At 28.4% G+C, this 19,470-nt stretch overlaps 1 protein-coding gene across 1 annotated transcript; it reads right to left on the reverse strand.

Moving 5' to 3' along the window:
* Nucleotides 1–1,951: 1,951 nt before the first annotated feature.
* Nucleotides 1,952–19,460, reverse strand: LOC111619531 (dihydrolipoyllysine-residue succinyltransferase component of 2-oxoglutarate dehydrogenase complex, mitochondrial-like). The gene is made up of 14 exons (XM_023361260.1): nt 19,440–19,460; nt 18,731–18,839; nt 15,692–15,890; nt 12,691–12,761; nt 12,516–12,590; nt 11,013–11,068; nt 9,834–9,942; nt 7,776–8,053; nt 6,088–6,185; nt 5,815–5,945; nt 5,676–5,743; nt 3,635–3,718; nt 3,398–3,565; nt 1,952–3,329 (listed from the first exon to the last, which is right to left on the reverse strand). The coding sequence occupies exons 1-14, from the start codon at nt 19,458–19,460 to the stop codon at nt 3,195–3,197; spliced, it is 1,602 nt and encodes a 533-aa protein (XP_023217028.1). The 3' UTR covers nt 1,952–3,194.
* Between the last annotated feature and the right edge of the window lie 10 nt (nt 19,461–19,470).

Consider the following 19,470-nt stretch of genomic DNA (forward strand, 5'->3'; position numbering starts at 1 on the left):
GTAATTTTATACATTTCTTGTGAAAGAAACATTTCTTATTCAACGGCGATTAAAATTATTTATATTAATGATGTCTCCAAAGTTCAACGAAGTTTTCGCAGAGAAATAACATCAGAAATCGCGGCCACGGTTTGCTGTGCTGTTCCGCGACGAAAACAAGCTTGAGCAACGGCGATGTCGAATGGTGCACACTCGGTAAGTAATCCTACAATTTTTTGTTTATAGCGTAGTTTATACGGATTATTTCCAAAAAAAATATACGTATTTTGGAAATGTTGAGTCGGATTAGTCTAGAATCGATTAATTTTATGGAAGAAAACCTTTCAAACAGCTGTAGTCTGTAAAGTGCATACATGCTGGGCTGTGATTGGCAAGGACTCGTACAAAATGGATTCATAAAGAACGGAATGTATCTACCATGTTATAGGGGGTCGACTGTATATCTTAGTTTATCAGGACCACTTAAGAAAGTTATTAGTATTGAGGACTGAGGAAGTAGCAAATCATTTGCTTCATATATTTACTCTTGGTGTTCATCAATACTTCAGTCAAATAAAAGAAGAGTGTTTGTAAACAAAATTTGTAGTTTGAGGAATTACTGATCAGGCTCTTCCATATACACTTTTCAGCCAACATATTCAAAACCAAGGAAATATCAAAAGAGGAAACCAAGATATAGCAAATATGATCAAAACATGGATCACATCCAGTTAATGAAGAACAGCTTAGCATTCAGGTATCAAACGAATGATTTGAACAGTTCAACACTTCTTGTGGCAAAGATGAACGTCGCAAAAGAGAAAGAATTGGAAGACATTTAGATTCTATTGAGGCTGAAAAGAACAAGGATAAAGACAGAGTGAATGATCAAACAAACTCAGAAGTTTGAAGGCATGATCTCTCAATAAATGAAGCTTGATCTTCACATTTAATCTGTTTAAAATCAACTAATGGGGCTCAGACTGTGGACAAAACATTCATGCCATCTATGGAAAGTCTTCTGATGTGTGTGAAGAATTTCTAAGAAAATACTGTAGAACTGTATTTTACAAAATACAGTGGAATCTGGTTATTATAATCACAGATTATGATAATAGCTGAGTGATAACATTGTCAGTCAGTCCCAAACACACTAAAAATAGTTTAGTCAAATTTGCCTATTATAATTATACTTTGGGACAAATGATAAGAATTCTTAGAAAATAAATTTATTGTAAATCTTCATTTGATGTGTACCTTTGGGAATGAATATTCCTATTGCAATTTCTCTAGTTTAATTTTGTGATCCATTTCATTAAAAATGGCTTTTTGAGAAATGCAGCATATATGTTTTACAACCTGTACACATTTATATAAAATTGCATGCATTCATATTGCAAAGAGTTTAACAACATTTAATAGAAATTTTTTATCCTCTGTTTAGTCAGTTTTGATATCAAAAGTTGCAAGTCCCAAGGTGATCATAATAAGCAGATTCTACTGTACTATTATTGATTTAGAAGATTTGAATAATAATGAAATACATAATTGATAATTAATCTTTCTGAATAAAATTATATCAACAAATTTGTGACTTTTAATCACTATTTAATTTGATCTTCATTTGGGCAATCGACCAGTTATTACATTAAACAAGGTGCTGTAAGGTGTCTTCAATTATTTCCTCCAAAATCTTGGAATCCATCTTCAAAACAAGATTGAACACCACCTATAATAGCTTTTATCTATTAGCTTTGAGATCTTATTGGTTGGCAGAAGATCAACAGGAATTTGATTGTACTACTTTTTTGTAACTTTGATTGTCATTACCCACTTTTTAGCAATTTCGAATTATTTCCCCAAGCCAGCCAGGTAAAATTTTTATACAGGTAGTGGATTTGAATCACCTGTTTTTTTAATTTGTGAAGAAAATTTAAAAAAATCAAATCTTACAGCCCTGTTTCAGGAATATTTCATTTAAAATATTAATATGTAATTTTTGTCTTGTGAAAACAAATTCCTTCAGACATAGTGTCAATTTCATTTAATTATTACTATTTATTTTTTATTTTCTATGGCAACTGTGCATACAAATTCAAATTTTTTTCGTAAGTATTAAAAAATGCCATCCCATTTCTGAGCTGTGTGTAGCTATACAGATAGGATACAATGATATTTCTGTATCTCCCTGTAAGTTGTTGTTAGTTTTTTTTATACATGCAATGAAATAAAGCCACAGCAATGAATAGATGACAGTATTTTCTAAAAGTGTTAAAAGAATTTTTATGTAGAAATTACTAAAAGAGCTAGTCACTAATTTATTAGTTTGATTTCAAAACGATCAGCCATCTGTTGATAAATTTATGTCAGATATAAGGATATAAGGTCCAGCTACATTTGTCCAACACAGTTATGTTGTATCAAAAATTAAATTACTTAACATTATTGTAATGGTTCTCTCACCTTTCGGTTTGCAGTTTATTACATATGTTTGATTAAATAAAGAACCAAAATTTTTTATAAGAATTTCTTGCCGGGCTTATTTGCATTGGTACTTAAACACTGTAGCTATCAATTTTACATATAATATTAATTAAAGAATCTTATTTTCTGTTTATTATCAAAACGAGAATAATACATTTAAATGGAAGTAATTTGGATGTGAATCTATAACTAAAAATATGTATAAAGTAATTGCTGAATTTCATTATACTGTGTGTTTACAAAATGACTTAAAAAGAAATCTAGAATTTAAGTACCTGTTTTATATTTTATAATACATCACTCAAACAATTCTTTATTTCTATTAAATCATTTTGATAGAAATACTCATTCAGAATTAAAGAACAAGTTTGAAATGTAATTTTTAGTATTCCTTTAGAAGTGTCAAAATTTAATAATAAAATTTATTAATAATCTTGTCTTTTATTTAAATAATGTATTAATTGATAAAAGCTAAAATAATATTTGCTAAAATAAAAATATTTCATTTCAGGCAAGATTTGTTATATTAAACAACAGCATTCTTGAATGTTTCAGAATATGACAATAATTGTTTCTTCAAAAAACAATTGCCTTGTTTACAATCATTCTTGGAGACAAATTCAAATAAGAGTACTTATTTGCTATTTAATCATGACATTCCTTATTAAATAAAGTCATTTGCCATTTACCACTAATACATACTATTGCAATTGCTTCCAATACTTCCGAAATTAAATATCTAACAGAAGCATTCTTGGGTCTTCGACCGTAGCCTTGATCTTCCGTAAAAATAGAACCGCTTCTCTACCGTCTATCAAACGGTGATCGTAAGTAAGAGCGACGTACATCATTGGACGGATTTCCACCTGTACAATACAATGTAATTTTATTTCAAGAGTCGGCAATAACAAATATTTTACTATGAGGTACTCACCTTTCCATTTATGGCAACCGGGCGATCGACGACGGCATGCATTCCAAGAATAGCAGACTGAGGAGGATTGATGATTGGAGTGCCAAATACTGAGCCAAAAACACCTCCGTTACTTATGGTAAAGGTCCCTCCATCCATGTCTTCGATGGCAAGATTACCAAGTCTTGCCTAAAAAAACTCACTCAATGAAATTTATCATTTATTATAGCCAATAAATCTGCATGATATTAATAATACCTTTTCTCCAAGTGCATTAATTGCTTTTTCAATATCAGCATAATTCATGTTTCCTACATTCCTTATTACTGGTACTACCAATCCCTAAAAGGAAAACAGATCCATTTTTACAAACAAATTAGAAATTTAATTATTTTCTCAGTCTAATTTTGTTAAAAAATGAGGCATGATCAATAAATAACTTTAAAAGTGTTAATAAATACATATTTATTGATAATTTTCTGAAACATTTTGCTACTGTTCAACTTATTCTTCTTATCTTTAATTACACAACCAAAGGTTATTGAATCACAATGCACTGCATTGCATACTTCGTGTGTTGAAACAGTTCCACTTAAGCCTCCTTGAGAGGGTCAAACAAATAATCACCTGATCTTACTTCCTGTTAATATGGAGGATGTGGCAATATTTTCATACTCAACTCTTCTGTGGTGGTTACTGTTAAATTCACAGTATGAAAGCAAGTACTGCTAAGGAACACCTTTTGACACCAATCTGTCTTTTTTGCAGGATTACTGGCTTCAATTTGTCATGTAGTAATTAACTGTTATGTTCTGCTAATCACAGTACTTCATTCCATCACGAATCTAAAATGATATGCTGACTTTATTTTGGGATAGAAAAAGTAACTTTCTGCACAAAATGTTGAGTGAAAAAATTTTTTGGGTCTCAAATGATGACAGACTTGCAAACTGACTCATATTGGCAATAATTCTTTTAACACTTTTAGAAAATTATGTAGAAATTACTAAAAGAACTAGTCACTAATCTATTAGTTTGATTTCAAAACAAAATGGAAGAGTTTAAAACAATGAAGAAAAGGTCAAGATTCATGAAAGCATTGTAGCACAACTTATGACAAACATTCATTGTAAGTTGAATTTTGTGAATACCAAATTTTGTCATATTACATCATAACCAAAAGTGTCATAAATAGGCATCTTTATGTACAATATAGAGTAGGTTGTTGCAAGTCAAGACAGATAAGTATGCTATACATGACATCTTGAATTCTTTTTAACATGACTAAGAGAATTGTTATAATTATAATCAATTATATAGAAATTTCACTAGCCTTTTTTCTTTGGAACACTTTTTGTAATCTTTCATTTACATCAAATTTCATCTACATACATTAATTTGCAAAGATGTGAATAGTGTTAATAATCTCCAAGAAGTAATAGTTGGATCTATCCTCCCTGCTATTATTTTTTTTTTTCTTTCTTTCTTTGATTATTATCAATGTTTGTATTTCAGAAAAAGTAAAATTATGCCTTCTTTTTCTCTCTTCCATATTATCACCAAAACTCATGTCTCCCGGAGACAACTTGCACCATTTAAAAGTTCCTGAGATACATTGCTATTGGATAAAATAGTATACTGTACTCTCAAACTCAGATCACCGATATTTTGTTGTAAATAGTAAATTGGGTTATGACGAGTTTCGTGAATTGCAGATATGATGTTAGATACAACGAATTTATGACATAACACTTTTGTGAATCTGGGTCTTAGGTTTCATCTGCAACCTACAACTAGAAAGAAAAAAGCACCTCCTGTAGGTACCTCTTCAGAAGAGTTGTGCAATCATCAACTTGCTGCTGCACCATCCATCTGGCAGAGATGGATGGAGATCTCTTCATTCACCAAAAAACATATCACACTCATCTCCTCCCAAATACAAACTTCCAAAAATGCTGTCATTTTAGACTCGAATTTTCCAGATGCCGACATCACTTATGCTAATATTGACAATACCATGTTGTACTTGATTATTCCAAGTATAAATTCTTAATGTTTTTAGTTTCTGATATTATTCATTGAAGTTTTATGTAGCTTTTAAGGTTACTTATTGTTCATACCACATATAAATAATTAGACTTGCACTTCAGTACCAGAATAAATTTTGCTGCCTAGAATTATTGAATGATTCAAATAATTTACAAACTATAAAATTTTTGATTAGTAACAATTCTAGTCAATAAAACTGATTCTGACAGTGCTGAACTTATCTTCAATAACTTCAATATACATAATATACCTTTGGTGTAGCTACAGCAACACTGATATCAATGTAATCTCTATGAACAATTTCCAAATTGTCAATAACTGTAAAAATAATTATTTAGAAGAATAATTTTAATACTGAACAAATTATTACTACTTATCAATAAATTTACCTGCATTAACAATTGGTTGATCTTTCAGAGCATAGGCAGATGCCTTTACAAAAGCAGACATAAATCCTAATTTAATGCCGTGCTTTTTCAGAAAAGCATCCTTGTGAAGTTTTCGCATTTCTATTATATTACTAGTTGTGAGAAATAATTAATAAACTAAAATAAAATTATTTGATTTAAATTGAAATTAAAAATACAATTTGAAGTATTCATTAATGTTTTCTATAATTAGAAAAAACAATTCATAAATTTGAAAATTTAGTAGTAGCATACCTCATATCTATTTCATTAAAAGTGGTTAACATTGCATAAATATTTTGAGCTTCTTTAAGACGTTGGGCAATACGTTGTCTCATTCTGTTCATTTTAACCTAAATTGGAAAATTTCATTAAAAGATATATTTTTCAAAAGAGATTTTCATTAGATTACCAGCAATTAAATTAAATGTTTTGTTTGTCAATTAAATTAATTTAACTTATACAATTTAATCCATTTATGATCATATTTATTACTTAACTTCAAAGAAGAATTAATCATTCAATATTCCAATGTTTATTATTAAATATTTCACAGATATATTCCAATATGCATCAAATAGTACATTGGGGTACTAAAATGTATTTTGATATTCATTGATGAGTTCATTACTGCAGTGAGTGATGCATACTTCACTTGTTGGGCCGTGGTATGATGAGCTCTTACGAAGCAATATGGCTGCCTTTATGGTTATATTATCATAATTTTTACTACTTATCTGTATTAACCAAAGATATTTTGGCAAAAAAAGTGAAAATGCCAATATAGAAATATTCTAATCTGCAATCTTGTAAGGTTATACTATTGTCCATTACAAGCTTATTAAGATTGATATATACCAATTTTAATTCTTCACTAATTCATTCAAACATAAAATGTTTTACATATGTAATGAAAAGAAATAACAAACTTTTAAATGATTAAATATCAAAATCTGACATTTACAATTCACCTATTAATGCAAAACATATATTATTTTTACACTTTGTTGATAAAAGCAATTTAAAGATGAAATTCTTGTTATTTTCTAGCTAAAAGATTTAATTATTGCATAACAGATCATTAATATATCTAGTTTAATAATCAGCTGATTAATGAGATGAAGCGTAATTTTAAAATATTTGCCTAATTTATAAGTTCTTAGAATGTAACCTTTCATCAAGTATGATAGAAAAAAATTAGTTTTTAAAATAAAATATAGAAATTAATAAAATGTAATTACAAGTAATTCTTGATATATATATGATTAAATGGTTCTGCAAATATATCAAAGAGGAGATAAATTAATTTCTGAGTTACTTCAAAGTACAGTGTAGTTGGACAAAAAATAAAAATAAAAAAAGAAACAAGTTATAATCAACCTTTGATGTTATTTTCTAATATGGGTTTAGACTAACCATTAAAATAGCCTCCGCAAAAAAGTAAAAAATTTTAAAAATCAACACAAATATTTATCAAATGTTACCCGAACAATTGCTCCCTCTTTTTTCTTTCATAGAGTTTTCTGTAAAAGGAATTAAAATAGAAATACTTGCAGAAATTATATTAAATTTGAAAATAGAAATTAAATTATTCAAAGAGCACTGCACTAGAAAAACTAAGATTCACTTTTTCTTACTAACTAACAATGAGCAGGAATAGGAAGAAGAGGTCAACTCATGTTGACTTCTCTGAGGTCTGTGGAGCTGTCTACATTTGAACTTCTTTCAGAACAGATCCACATTAATCAAGAACCACATACAATGAGGGTTATCTATAATTATATTTATTGTAACAATCTAAACTTTATTATTTTTGCTTTGTTTGTGCAATAGTTCATCTAACAACCGATGTCCTGCAAGTTTGTATTGTTTGGGAAAAAGGAAATCAGAGAATTCTTTTACTCCTACAGCTTTTAGCAATGTAATTAAAACATTTTACTCACCCTCTGTTCAGACCTAGAATCAGTAATTTTACTAGGATCTGCTACAGCAGGTTTAACAGTTGAAGTTGGAACAGAAACCATTGGGGTAACTGGCACAGATGGTGGAGGTGGAGGTACAGAAGGTATTGGTCCATCTGATGGAGTTGGTTTCACAGCAGGGGGAGATTCTGCTGACACTGGTGAAGGTGGTGGTGGTGGTGGTGGTGGGATGCTTTCAGGAGGTTGTTCTTTAGGAGGGGCTGCAGCTGCTTCTTTAGGCTTTGCTACTGTAGCATCTCCTAATTAATTAAACAGAAGATGAGTAAAAGTAAATTATAAAGTCGTCGTCTTTTTTTAAGATTTTACAAAAAATATTTATTTAAATCAGTATAATTTTCAACAATGATAAAAATAAACAAAAGCAAGAATTTTTTTTACATTCTTACAATAGATAAAACACAATAAAATAATTTCATATTTATTTTGTGAAATTATCCTCTACAGTGGAAATGAAAATACTAAGTAAATATGAAATCATTTTCATCAATAGAATATACACAAATAAACATAATCATAACAATGATATTAAAGTGAAAATGCCAAATTAATAAAAGTTCTAGACAAGAAACATATTTATTAATATAAAAACAACACACTATTTTTTTTAATTTAAAAATTATTACATTTTCTTAAAGTATTTAAAATACCAACTATAGATTCAATTGTAATTCAAGATATGATTTTTCATAAATTTTATTAACATTCAGCTGAAAAAGGGTCTATATAAATATTCACTGTCATTTCAGAACTAATATATAAGGTTTCTAAAATTAAAAATTTACTTTCCTGTCTACATAAATTTAATTTAGTAAAAAATATATGCAATATTTTACTGCATTTGCTAAAAGCAACATCTGATAGATTCATTAACCAATAGAATAGATGTATTTTTGTAGCTATGACTAAATTGCACGAATATTTATGACAAAACAGTACTTATGTTGCAAAAATTAAATATTAAAATGCACGTTTAATGGTTCAGTGAAAATATTTATGTTAAAGTAACTTTATGTTTTGCTTCTAATTCTACTTATCAATCAAGAAAATTTGTCTGGTTGTTTAGCCGTTTAAATCAAACAATGAATTACTATTTGCAAATAGGATTGTTTATATTCTGATCACATAAAAATTTATAAAAAAAATTAATTTCAAAAATAGTTTATGTTAAAAAAAACTTGTATTAATATAATTTTAAGCTATTTTAGAAAAATATTAAGACACAGTCTTAATAAAAATTGTAAAGTTTTATTGTATGAAGAGTTAACTTTGATTGATTGATTCATTTTAAAAAATAAAATCTTTCTACATGAGTAAAAGTTTTTGTATCTATTATAATGAATAAAGTGTAAAAAACAAAATCCATTTCATAAAACATGATATCATAATTAAAATCTTAAAATTAAACAAATTCCCATACCACCAAGTTTCTTCCATTATTATTATTATTATTATTACACAGGACTGTTAGGGTTGAAACAAAATGTTCTAAAATAAAATGTTTGTTTTATCAGATATCCATTTTGATTCTGTATTATGGAATATAATAATCTATTAAAATAATTTTAACTAGAAATTATATCTTGAAAACAACTTTTTAATTTGCAAATGTTAAATGTGACATTTCAATAAAGTTTCTTATAGTTTGGTATCAATTTTCTCTGCATTTCCTCTGGTTTGCAATACATACATATGAACTTTTTTTAAATAGATGAGATAAACCAGAATTCTGGTTTATCTCATCTATTTAATTTGGCTTAATTCTGGAAACCAAATGAAATTTTTATTCAGTAAACATTTTCACTCTTTTATAAAATCATTATCGGCTATAATCAAGAACTTGAATATACTTAAAGTTCTAGAACACAGCTGATAATGCTCTTAATATTATTAGGTGTAATCATTTTGTAAATAATTTCTAACAAATTATAGAGAACATTAGATTATTGAATGATTTGAAAAACACACAACAATTGATTTTATGATGTTAAACAAAAAATATGAATATTAGGACAGACTAACCAGATACACGTAATTTAAATAAATCCATTCCTGGTTGTACAGTAGCTCCATCTTCTACCAATAATTCTTCTATAACTCCAGCTGCTGGAGCGTGAACTGGTACCGACGTCTAGAAAAATATTTTTAAAAAATAGTTATAAAAATATATGATGCCATAATTCAATTTGGTAATAAAATAATTAAAAATTTATAGTTTTGTTCTTAGTATATTTAAATAAATTATTTAATTCGACAAGATAAGATGATCATCACTGATTATGAACGGCAAACGAAGTTCTGAATTTCAAATTATCTGTAGAAAACAGATAATTTAAAGATAGAAAATTTTGACAGTTCTCAAATTAATTTTGTAATATTCTTAAATAAAAATTATAATTTATTAATATGATTAAAATTACAGAAAAAAAAATCAAAAATGTTTACAGTATAATTTTAAAACAATTAATACTTTCAATAAACAATTTTCTCTTTACTTAAACAGTAAACTAAATTTTAAAAATTGTAATTGTTGAATTCATACAAGAAAATTATTTAAAATAATTTTGTACATTATGAGAATTTGATAATTATTTTCAAACATACCTTACATAAGCCTTTGATAAATTTAATTGCTTAAACAATGTTTAAAGAAAGCTTAAAGAATGTACTTTGTAAAAATGTACAAAAGAAAGCTTAAAGAATTTGATATACTTTTAAGTATATCAAATACACATTTGATATACTTTTAAGTATATCAAATACATTTTTTAAGCTTAATTAAATTTATCAACTTCATAACACATTAAAAATATATTTTTGTTATTTACAGGGATGTAGCCACACAGTTGTTCTTGTTCAGCTTTTTTTTTTTTTTTTGTATTAGCATTGTCATGTGTACCCCTGGTTTGCATATGATGTGCAAGGAATTGCAATACCGACACGGCAACTTCTTGCACAATAATACATTGCTAGTGATCATGAGTTAATGTGTTTTTACGGTAGCCTACCCACTTATGCTAAGTCCATGCAAACCCACAACCAATGCAGGTGATTTACACACAGAAATTTCTGGCTATATTCCTACATTTAATATATATATATTTTTATCTTATATGGCAAATATAATTAAACACAGAATTAAAATATTTCAAAACTGTCAAATATTTTGTTACATTTTAAACAAACTGATTTTTAGCATACCTTATCTGTCTCCACTTCACAAACAATTTCATCTTCTGCTACTGTATCTCCCACAGCTGTTAAAAAATTTTTGATTTAGTCATAATTTTAAATAATATTAAATAAACAGTTCTTTCAAAGTAATTTTATTTAAAATAATTTTTTTATATTCACTTATACATACCATAATTTTTTAAAAGATACAATTTTGACCGACAGTTTAATTATGCTTGATTTTCAGATAAAAATTAATTAGACAATTCATTGTTTAAAAAAACACTGAATTTAACAAGAAGTTGAGCAGCAACATCAAAAATTTTCTACATAAATTACAAAAGTAATAAAATAACGTAATTAAATTTATTGAACATGCGAGATGAGACTCTAGAGCTGAGAAACTGATTTTGTTAAAATTACTTATTAAATATAATTTGTTAATTTTATTTGTTTTTGTAAAAATGTACAAAGTTATAAAAAGGAACTTCCTGTTCAATTGGAAAAAGATAACACAGTTCCTTCAAAAGTGATAGTTTAGCATGGGATTTCTCACGGACTATCTGCAAAACAGCCCAACTTCTGTCACACATCAGAAAAGTGAAAGGCTTATTTTAGCTGATCTGATTGGAGGAGATTTCTAATAAATAGAGACAGATCACCCCTAAACATCAGCTTAGCTCAACTTAAATCAGTTCAGCTCATATCTCTCAACTGTTAACATAACAGAAATGGTTTGTTCATCTTAAAGCTAGAGAGATCTACAGATGAAAAGAACTGATCAGTATCGTAGGTAATATGCATTGTAAACTCTCTAAGAAACATAAAGGTTAGATTAGTGGATCAATTATTCGAGTTTCCTTTTATAAGAAAAAATTATAATATGTTAGAATTGTAATATCTAACTATTTTATATTGTTTTATATATATATCCTGATGATATATATATATCATCAGGATATATATATATACAATAGAAATAGTCCCTCTTAAAATTTCGGTGGTTAGTTATAAATTTTCATTTGCATCTTAGTCCATGTAATCGACTAAGTGGTGTCAGAAATCCTGATTCTGAGAGATTTTACTGATTTTTAGGGATATAAACAATCATTGCAAATGTGTGACGAGATCAACTGGAGCCACAGAAATTCACAAACATTTTTAATAAAATATTTGTACCAATTGATAATTTAAATACTTAAAATAATAATTTGATTTATTTTGCAAATTCAGAGTATGTCATGCATAATGACTAGATTGTATTTAAAAAAAATTAAGATCAAATCTATATTATACTATCAAGTGATAAGAAACTCAGTTTATATTTTTATTCAAATTAACTATGAATTTATTCTTTGCTTTACCAGTTTTAAGCAGATTTTTATTATGCAAAACCTTTAAATAAGACAAACGACATGTATTTGCTATGAATAACTTAAAAAATCATATACAGTAATAGCTAATACCTTATATTTTTATATCCAATATCTTTTTAGACATACAATTAACTAAATATATGTATGTTTATACCTTTTTCCCATCTGATATCTCCTTCACTTAATGATTCAGCCAACTGGGGACATTTTACGACTCTAACTTCGTTTCCTTTAAGTATAAAAACACAGAAAACGTTTAACGGTAATTGAATATAACTAAAGATTTTAATAACTAATTGTTAGATTTAAGTAATTAGATAGATTCTTACTTGTAATTTGTGATGTGTGAAAGTTTTGTGCAAAAGCTGGAGTTGATAGATTTTGACATTTCTGAGAAAGCCTAAATAAATTTTTAAACTATTAAATAGATATTAATTAAGTTAAGGAAATAAAGTGCAAACAGTCCAAAAATAATTTTAATTATGAAATACTTAATTGGTTAGAAAATACTGATTAATACTTAATCGAGGAAAAAAAAAGCAGCAACAAAATTTAGGTAAATTGTGGTTTTAAAATATTAAATTTATTGTATTTAAAAAAATTAGTATTGAAATGAACTTCAATAACTTAGAGTAAGCTGGTACATGATGATCATAATTAAAAAGATGCTGTTCAAATATCTCTGTAGAAAGTACTGGGCAAATTTCAACCAAATTTGCTGAATATGCAAATTTTGATTTTTGAGAAAAATGCTGCTTCAAAAATTGGCTGCTAGAGCAAAATTCAGTGTTGCTGACCCCTAATGTGCATATTATGTACATTTTCTAACAAATTTTGGGTTTAAAATGAACCACAAAATGTTCATATTTCATCAACAGGTCATGGTGCTCACTTTGATTCTCCATACATTTTGACCAGCTTGGTGAAGCAAAACTTTGTGACTAACTAACAGTGTTCAGTAGTTTTAGTTACTTGACAACTTAATACAAACAATTAACTGAATATTTTATTTTATTACAACTTCAATTTTATTATTTTTATAGTTTCAAATATAAATTTTCATTTCAAGTTTCCACTATTGCCATATTCCATGTCAAAAGAAATTGTTCACTGAAGTTGAAAATTAACTCTTAAACATAAAAGTCTTACGTACAAGATGTTTCAAACTTACTTGAAAAAGCTTGGGGATGCCTCCTTACATGGAGGAAAAGTCCAATGAACAAGGTCCAGAAAAGAATGGTTTACGAGAAAACGAAACTCGAGAATACATATAATCTTAATAAACTTGTAGCTAATACACATCCTTTCATTAGCATTATGACAGTTATTACTAGATAAACCTATAATAAATGTTAAAATGTCCTCCATAAGAGAGCATGCATTCATTCACCTAATCAGGGCTGTCACCAATCCACTGATTTCAAGACTGTCCACAAATGATTTTGAAGGCACTCAAAATATATTGCTCCAGAATTGTTACATCATCAACTGGAGCAGAATAAACAAATAATTTTAGATGTTCCCACAATAAAAATCCATCATATTAAAATCAAACAAATATGAGAGCCATGCAATAGGACTCACTCTGCCAATCTATCAATGTGAATGGGAGGTGCTCATAAGATCGTTTTGACTTATTTTCATATGAGGAAGCAATCCAAGTTTGTTCAAGTAATTTTGAAACACCCTGTATATATAAACTCATCACAGAAAAAAACATTTTCAAATATAGAATAATATAAAACTACATGTAATTATAAATTAAAAGAAGCAACTTTTCTACCTGCTTTAGTAAAAATTACTGTTAATTTAATCCTTTAATTACACTGGTGGACAAAACTTAAGGACAAATGCTATTTTCAACAATTACAGTTACAAATTGAACCGCAGCAGCATGTTGAAATATGCTTGAAATCGCGATGTACTGTACTCTGTTATGTAAAACCTGTGCAAATGTTTGAGTTCTGCACGTGTCGGTCACGTGACAGTACAGATAAGCAATTTCAGGCAATATGCACATGCAGTCAGTTTTTGTTGAATGTGAAATTTGAATGGGAAGGAGTGAAGTTACAATAATAAAATTCTGAACATGTCTTCCAGCATCATTTAGATGATTTTACTCATGGCAGGGAACAATAATTGGAAAGCTGGAAGAAGGGTGGAAAATAACAAATGTTGTCCATGAATTTAACATTGCACACAATATTGTTTCTAGACTATGGGCCGCATTTCAAACTAGTGGAATGTGCAGCAGGCGCAATGGGGAAGGTTGTCCTAGCAGTATAACACCCCAAGAAGATCAGTACAGTGGTACCTCAGGTTACGAACGCCCCAGCATACGAAATTTTCAGGATACGACATGAAATTCGAACATATTTTTGCTCCACGATACGAACAAAAACTCACCATACGACGTTACATTAGTTCGCATTTTTCATTTGTTTTTCTTACTACAGTTATTTTTTTAATGTATTACTTGGCTTTAATTTGAGTATGTTTTTCGCGTTGGAATGAATTATTTGGTTTTACATGTAATCGTATGGGAAAAGATGATCCACCTTACGACATTTTCATGATACGATCTCAGTTTCGGAACGGATTAATTTCGTATCCTGAGGTACCACTGTATATTGTTCTTTCAGTGAAAAGAAACCAACACAGCACAGCAGGTAAACTGGCAAGTCATTTACAGGCAGCCACATGAACTAAGATATCCCAAAAAACTGTTGCAAGATGTTTGCAAAAGAAAGGACTATATGCCAAAGACCTGTTGTATGTGTCCCACTCTCGAGAGTTCACAGAAGCACCCGTTTGCAATGTTGCCATCTGGATCACAATTAGACTAATGATGACTGGGCTACCATGCTCTTCTCAGATGAGAGTAGATTCAGTCTATTAGACAGCAGCTGATATGGTGCAAGGTTAGCAGTGCTTATCATCCTGAAAATATTCAGGAAAGGGATCAATATCCAACTTGCAGTATCATGGTCAATGGCTGTACGGACCTGTATGTGCTTGACTGAGGGACCATAACTGCACAACAGTACATTGACGAAGTTCTTCTCCCACATGTTCAATTTTTCTGAGGTGCTGTCGGTGAAAAGTTTCATTTTATGGATGATAACGCACCTTGTCATTGCACACAAGCCATAGAGGAGTATCTTGACAGCTAAGATATTCATCACATAGTCTGGCCAGCCCATTCTCCTAACCTGAATTCAATTGAAAATGTATGGGATGCCTTGGGGAGATGTACTGCTGATCAACAACATCCACTGACAAACAAGGAGACCCTCATTTGTGTAGTGAAAGAGGAATGGGACAACTTGCCTCAACAGCTCCTGGATCATGTTGTTCTGAGTATGCCACATTGTGTACAAAGTTGCATTGCACTTCACAGTGGCCATATCCCTTACTGACATGACGATCAGGATTGTTTGTAGTAAGTATTGTTCATTTTTTGTACACCATGTCTTAAGACAATATGCGCCTTTTACAAAAACACCCTCTTTGACATCCTGCGTACTTCCTTTGAACACAATTATTTATACTAAATCATGTTGAACATGTTGAAAATATTATTGTTTTCTTCTTGATCTACAACCACATGTAGTTTTCATTATACATGCCCACTTATTCTTCGTCCTTAAGTTTTGTCCACCAGTGTATATCATTATATAAACTAATTTGACAAGAAATATAAAGTTATAGTTTTACTTTATGTATGCAAGAATATTGAAGTGTCTACTTAAACATTAAATACATTTTCCATGAATTGAATATCAATTTAAGTTTAATTGATAATTTATTTACATTTATATACGTGGGGGACCCAAAAAAACTGGATTTTTTGTGTAAAAACGGTATTTATTAACTTTTTTACAAAATTTTTTCAGTCACCTTCCAAGTACTCTCCATTAGATGCGATGCACTTGTCAAGTCTTTTTCCCCACTGTTTGAAGCATCTCTGGAATGCTTCAACCATGATATCATCCAGTGACCTTAGAGAAGCTGTTTTTACCACCTCCACATCATCAAAACGTTTCTCTTTTAGATTTTTCTTCATTCTCGGAAACGGAAAAAAGTTGCATGGGGCTAGGTCTGGTGAATATGGAGGGTGGGGAACGACAAGCCATCCCCGAGAGGCCAAATAGTGGGTCACTCGTAAGGCCATGTGTGCGGGGGTGTTGTCGTGATGAAGGAACCAGTCACCTGATTGCCAAAGTTCCAGGCATTTTCTTCACACATCCTCTCGCAGATATCCTAAAACATTTTTGGCAGATTTTTTCAACGTTTTCATCATTTCTAGATGTTGAAGGACACCCAGAACTTTGCAGGTGGAACAAAATAACAGTAAGAGAAACACAACACTACACTCAAATTTAAACCTACAAATTGACGCCGTTTGGACAGCTGTTTCGTGAAGGTCTCTACTAACCCCATGTAATGGGAGAACTCTCTACTATGTCTACAAATGGCAGTGCACTTTCAGTTCGGTTTTTTTGGGCCACCCTCGTATGCATATGCATGTTTAATAATAATTAAATACAGTCAAACGTTGGTTTTCAAAGGTAATTCATTCCTAAAAGTTGTTCTAAAACCAAAACGAATTTTTCCATAAGAAACAATATAAAATAAATTAATCCATTCCTCACCCCAAAATCTGTTAAATATAATGCTAAACACCAATTATATACTAANATAAACAAAAGCAAGAATTTTTTTTACATTCTTACAATAGATAAATCACAATAAAATAATTTCATATTTATTTTGTGAAATTATCCTCTACAGTGGAAATGAAAATACTAAGTAAATATGAAATCATTTTCATCAATAGAATATACACAAATAAACATAATCATAACAATGATATTAAAGTGAAAATGCCAAATTAATAAAAGTTCTAGACAAGAAACATATTTATTAATATAAAAACAACACACTATTTTTTTTAATTTAAAAATTATTACATTTTCTTAAAGTATTTAAAATACCAACTATAGATTCAATTGTAATTCAAGATATGATTTTTCATAAATTTTATTAACATTCAGCTGAAAAAGGGTCTATATAAATATTCACTGTCATTTCAGAACTAATATATAAGGTTTCTAAAATTAAAAATTTACTTTCCTGTCTACATAAATTTAATTTAGTAAAAAATATATGCAATATTTTACTGCATTTGCTAAAAGCAACATCTGATAGATTCATTAACCAATAGAATAGATGTATTTTTGTAGCTATGACTAAATTGCACGAATATTTATGACAAAACAGTACTTATGTTGCAAAAATTAAATATTAAAATGCACGTTTAATGGTTCAGTGAAAATATTTATGTTAAAGTAACTTTATGTTTTGCTTCTAATTCTACTTATCAATCAAGAAAATTTGTCTGGTTGTTTAGCCGTTTAAATCAAACAATGAATTACTATTTGCAAATAGGATTGTTTATATTCTGATCACATAAAAATTTATAAAAAAAATTAATTTCAAAAATAGTTTATGTTAAAAAAAACTTGTATTAATATAATTTTAAGCTATTTTAGAAAAATATTAAGACACAGTCTTAATAAAAATTGTAAAGTTTTATTGTATGAAGAGTTAACTTTGATTGATTGATTCATTTTAAAAAATAAAATCTTTCTACATGAGTAAAAGTTTTTGTATCTATTATAATGAATAAAGTGTAAAAAACAAAATCCATTTCATAAAACATGATATCATAATTAAAATCTTAAAATTAAACAAATTCCCATACCACCAAGTTTCTTCCATTATTATTATTATTATTATTACACAGGACTGTTAGGGTTGAAACAAAATGTTCTAAAATAAAATGTTTGTTTTATCAGATATCCATTTTGATTCTGTATTATGGAATATAATAATCTATTAAAATAATTTTAACTAGAAATTATATCTTGAAAACAACTTTTTAATTTGCAAATGTTAAATGTGACATTTCAATAAAGTTTCTTATAGTTTGGTATCAATTTTCTCTGCATTTCCTCTGGTTTGCAATACATACATATGAACTTTTTTTAAATAGATGAGATAAACCAAAATTCTGGTTTATCTCATCTATTTAATTTGGCTTAATTCTGGAAACCAAATGAAATTTTTATTCAGTAAACATTTTCACTCTTTTATAAAATCATTATCGGCTATAATCAAGAACTTGAATATACTTAAAGTTCTAGAACACAGCTGATAATGCTCTTAATATTATTAGGTGTAATCATTTTGTAAATAATTTCTAACAAATTATAGAGAACATTAGATTATTGAATGATTTGAAAAACACACAACAATTGATTTTATGATGTTAAACAAAAAATATGAATATTAGGACAGACTAACCAGATACACGTAATTTAAATAAATCCATTCCTGGTTGTACAGTAGCTCCATCTTCTACCAATAATTCTTCTATAACTCCAGCTGCTGGAGCGTGAACTGGTACCGACGTCTAGAAAAATATTTTTAAAAAATAGTTATAAAAATATATGATGCCATAATTCAATTTGGTAATAAAATAATTAAAAATTTATAGTTTTGTTCTTAGTATATTTAAATAAATTATTTAATTCGACAAGATAAGATGATCATCACTGATTATGAACGGCAAACGAAGTTCTGAATTTCAAATTATCTGTAGAAAACAGATAATTTAAAGATAGAAAATTTTGACAGTTCTCAAATTAATTTTGTAATATTCTTAAATAAAAATTATAATTTATTAATATGATTAAAATTACAGAAAAAAAAATCAAAAATGTTTACAGTATAATTTTAAAACAATTAATACTTTCAATAAACAATTTTCTCTTTACTTAAACAGTAAACTAAATTTTAAAAATTGTAATTGTTGAATTCATACAAGAAAATTATTTAAAATAATTTTGTACATTATGAGAATTTGATAATTATTTTCAAACATACTTTACATAAGCCTTTGATAAATTTAATTGCTTAAACAATGTTTAAAGAAAGCTTAAAGAATGTGTATTTGATATACTTTTAAGTATATCAAATACACATTTGATATACTTTTTGATATTTGATATACTTTTAAGTATATCAAATACATTTTTTAAGCT

The sequence above is a fragment of the Centruroides sculpturatus genome, unplaced genomic scaffold, assembly GCF_000671375.1.
Source record: "Centruroides sculpturatus isolate CEXI.00-Female unplaced genomic scaffold, Cexi_2.0 scaffold179, whole genome shotgun sequence".
Lineage (NCBI taxonomy): Eukaryota > Metazoa > Arthropoda > Arachnida > Scorpiones > Buthidae > Centruroides > Centruroides sculpturatus.

Excerpts from the sequence above, each read along its gene's own strand:
- LOC111619531 (XM_023361260.1), bottom strand. The coding sequence starts at position 19,460 with ATGTATTTGATATACTTAAAA. Across the intron at positions 8,054-9,833 it reads ATTTAAATTACGTGTATCTG|GAGATGCTACAGTAGCAAAG; the intron begins GTTAGTCTGTCC and ends TTAATTAATTAG. Across the intron at positions 6,186-7,775 it reads ATTCTAGGTCTGAACAGAGG|GTTAAAATGAACAGAATGAG; the intron begins GTGAGTAAAATG and ends TTTCCAATTTAG.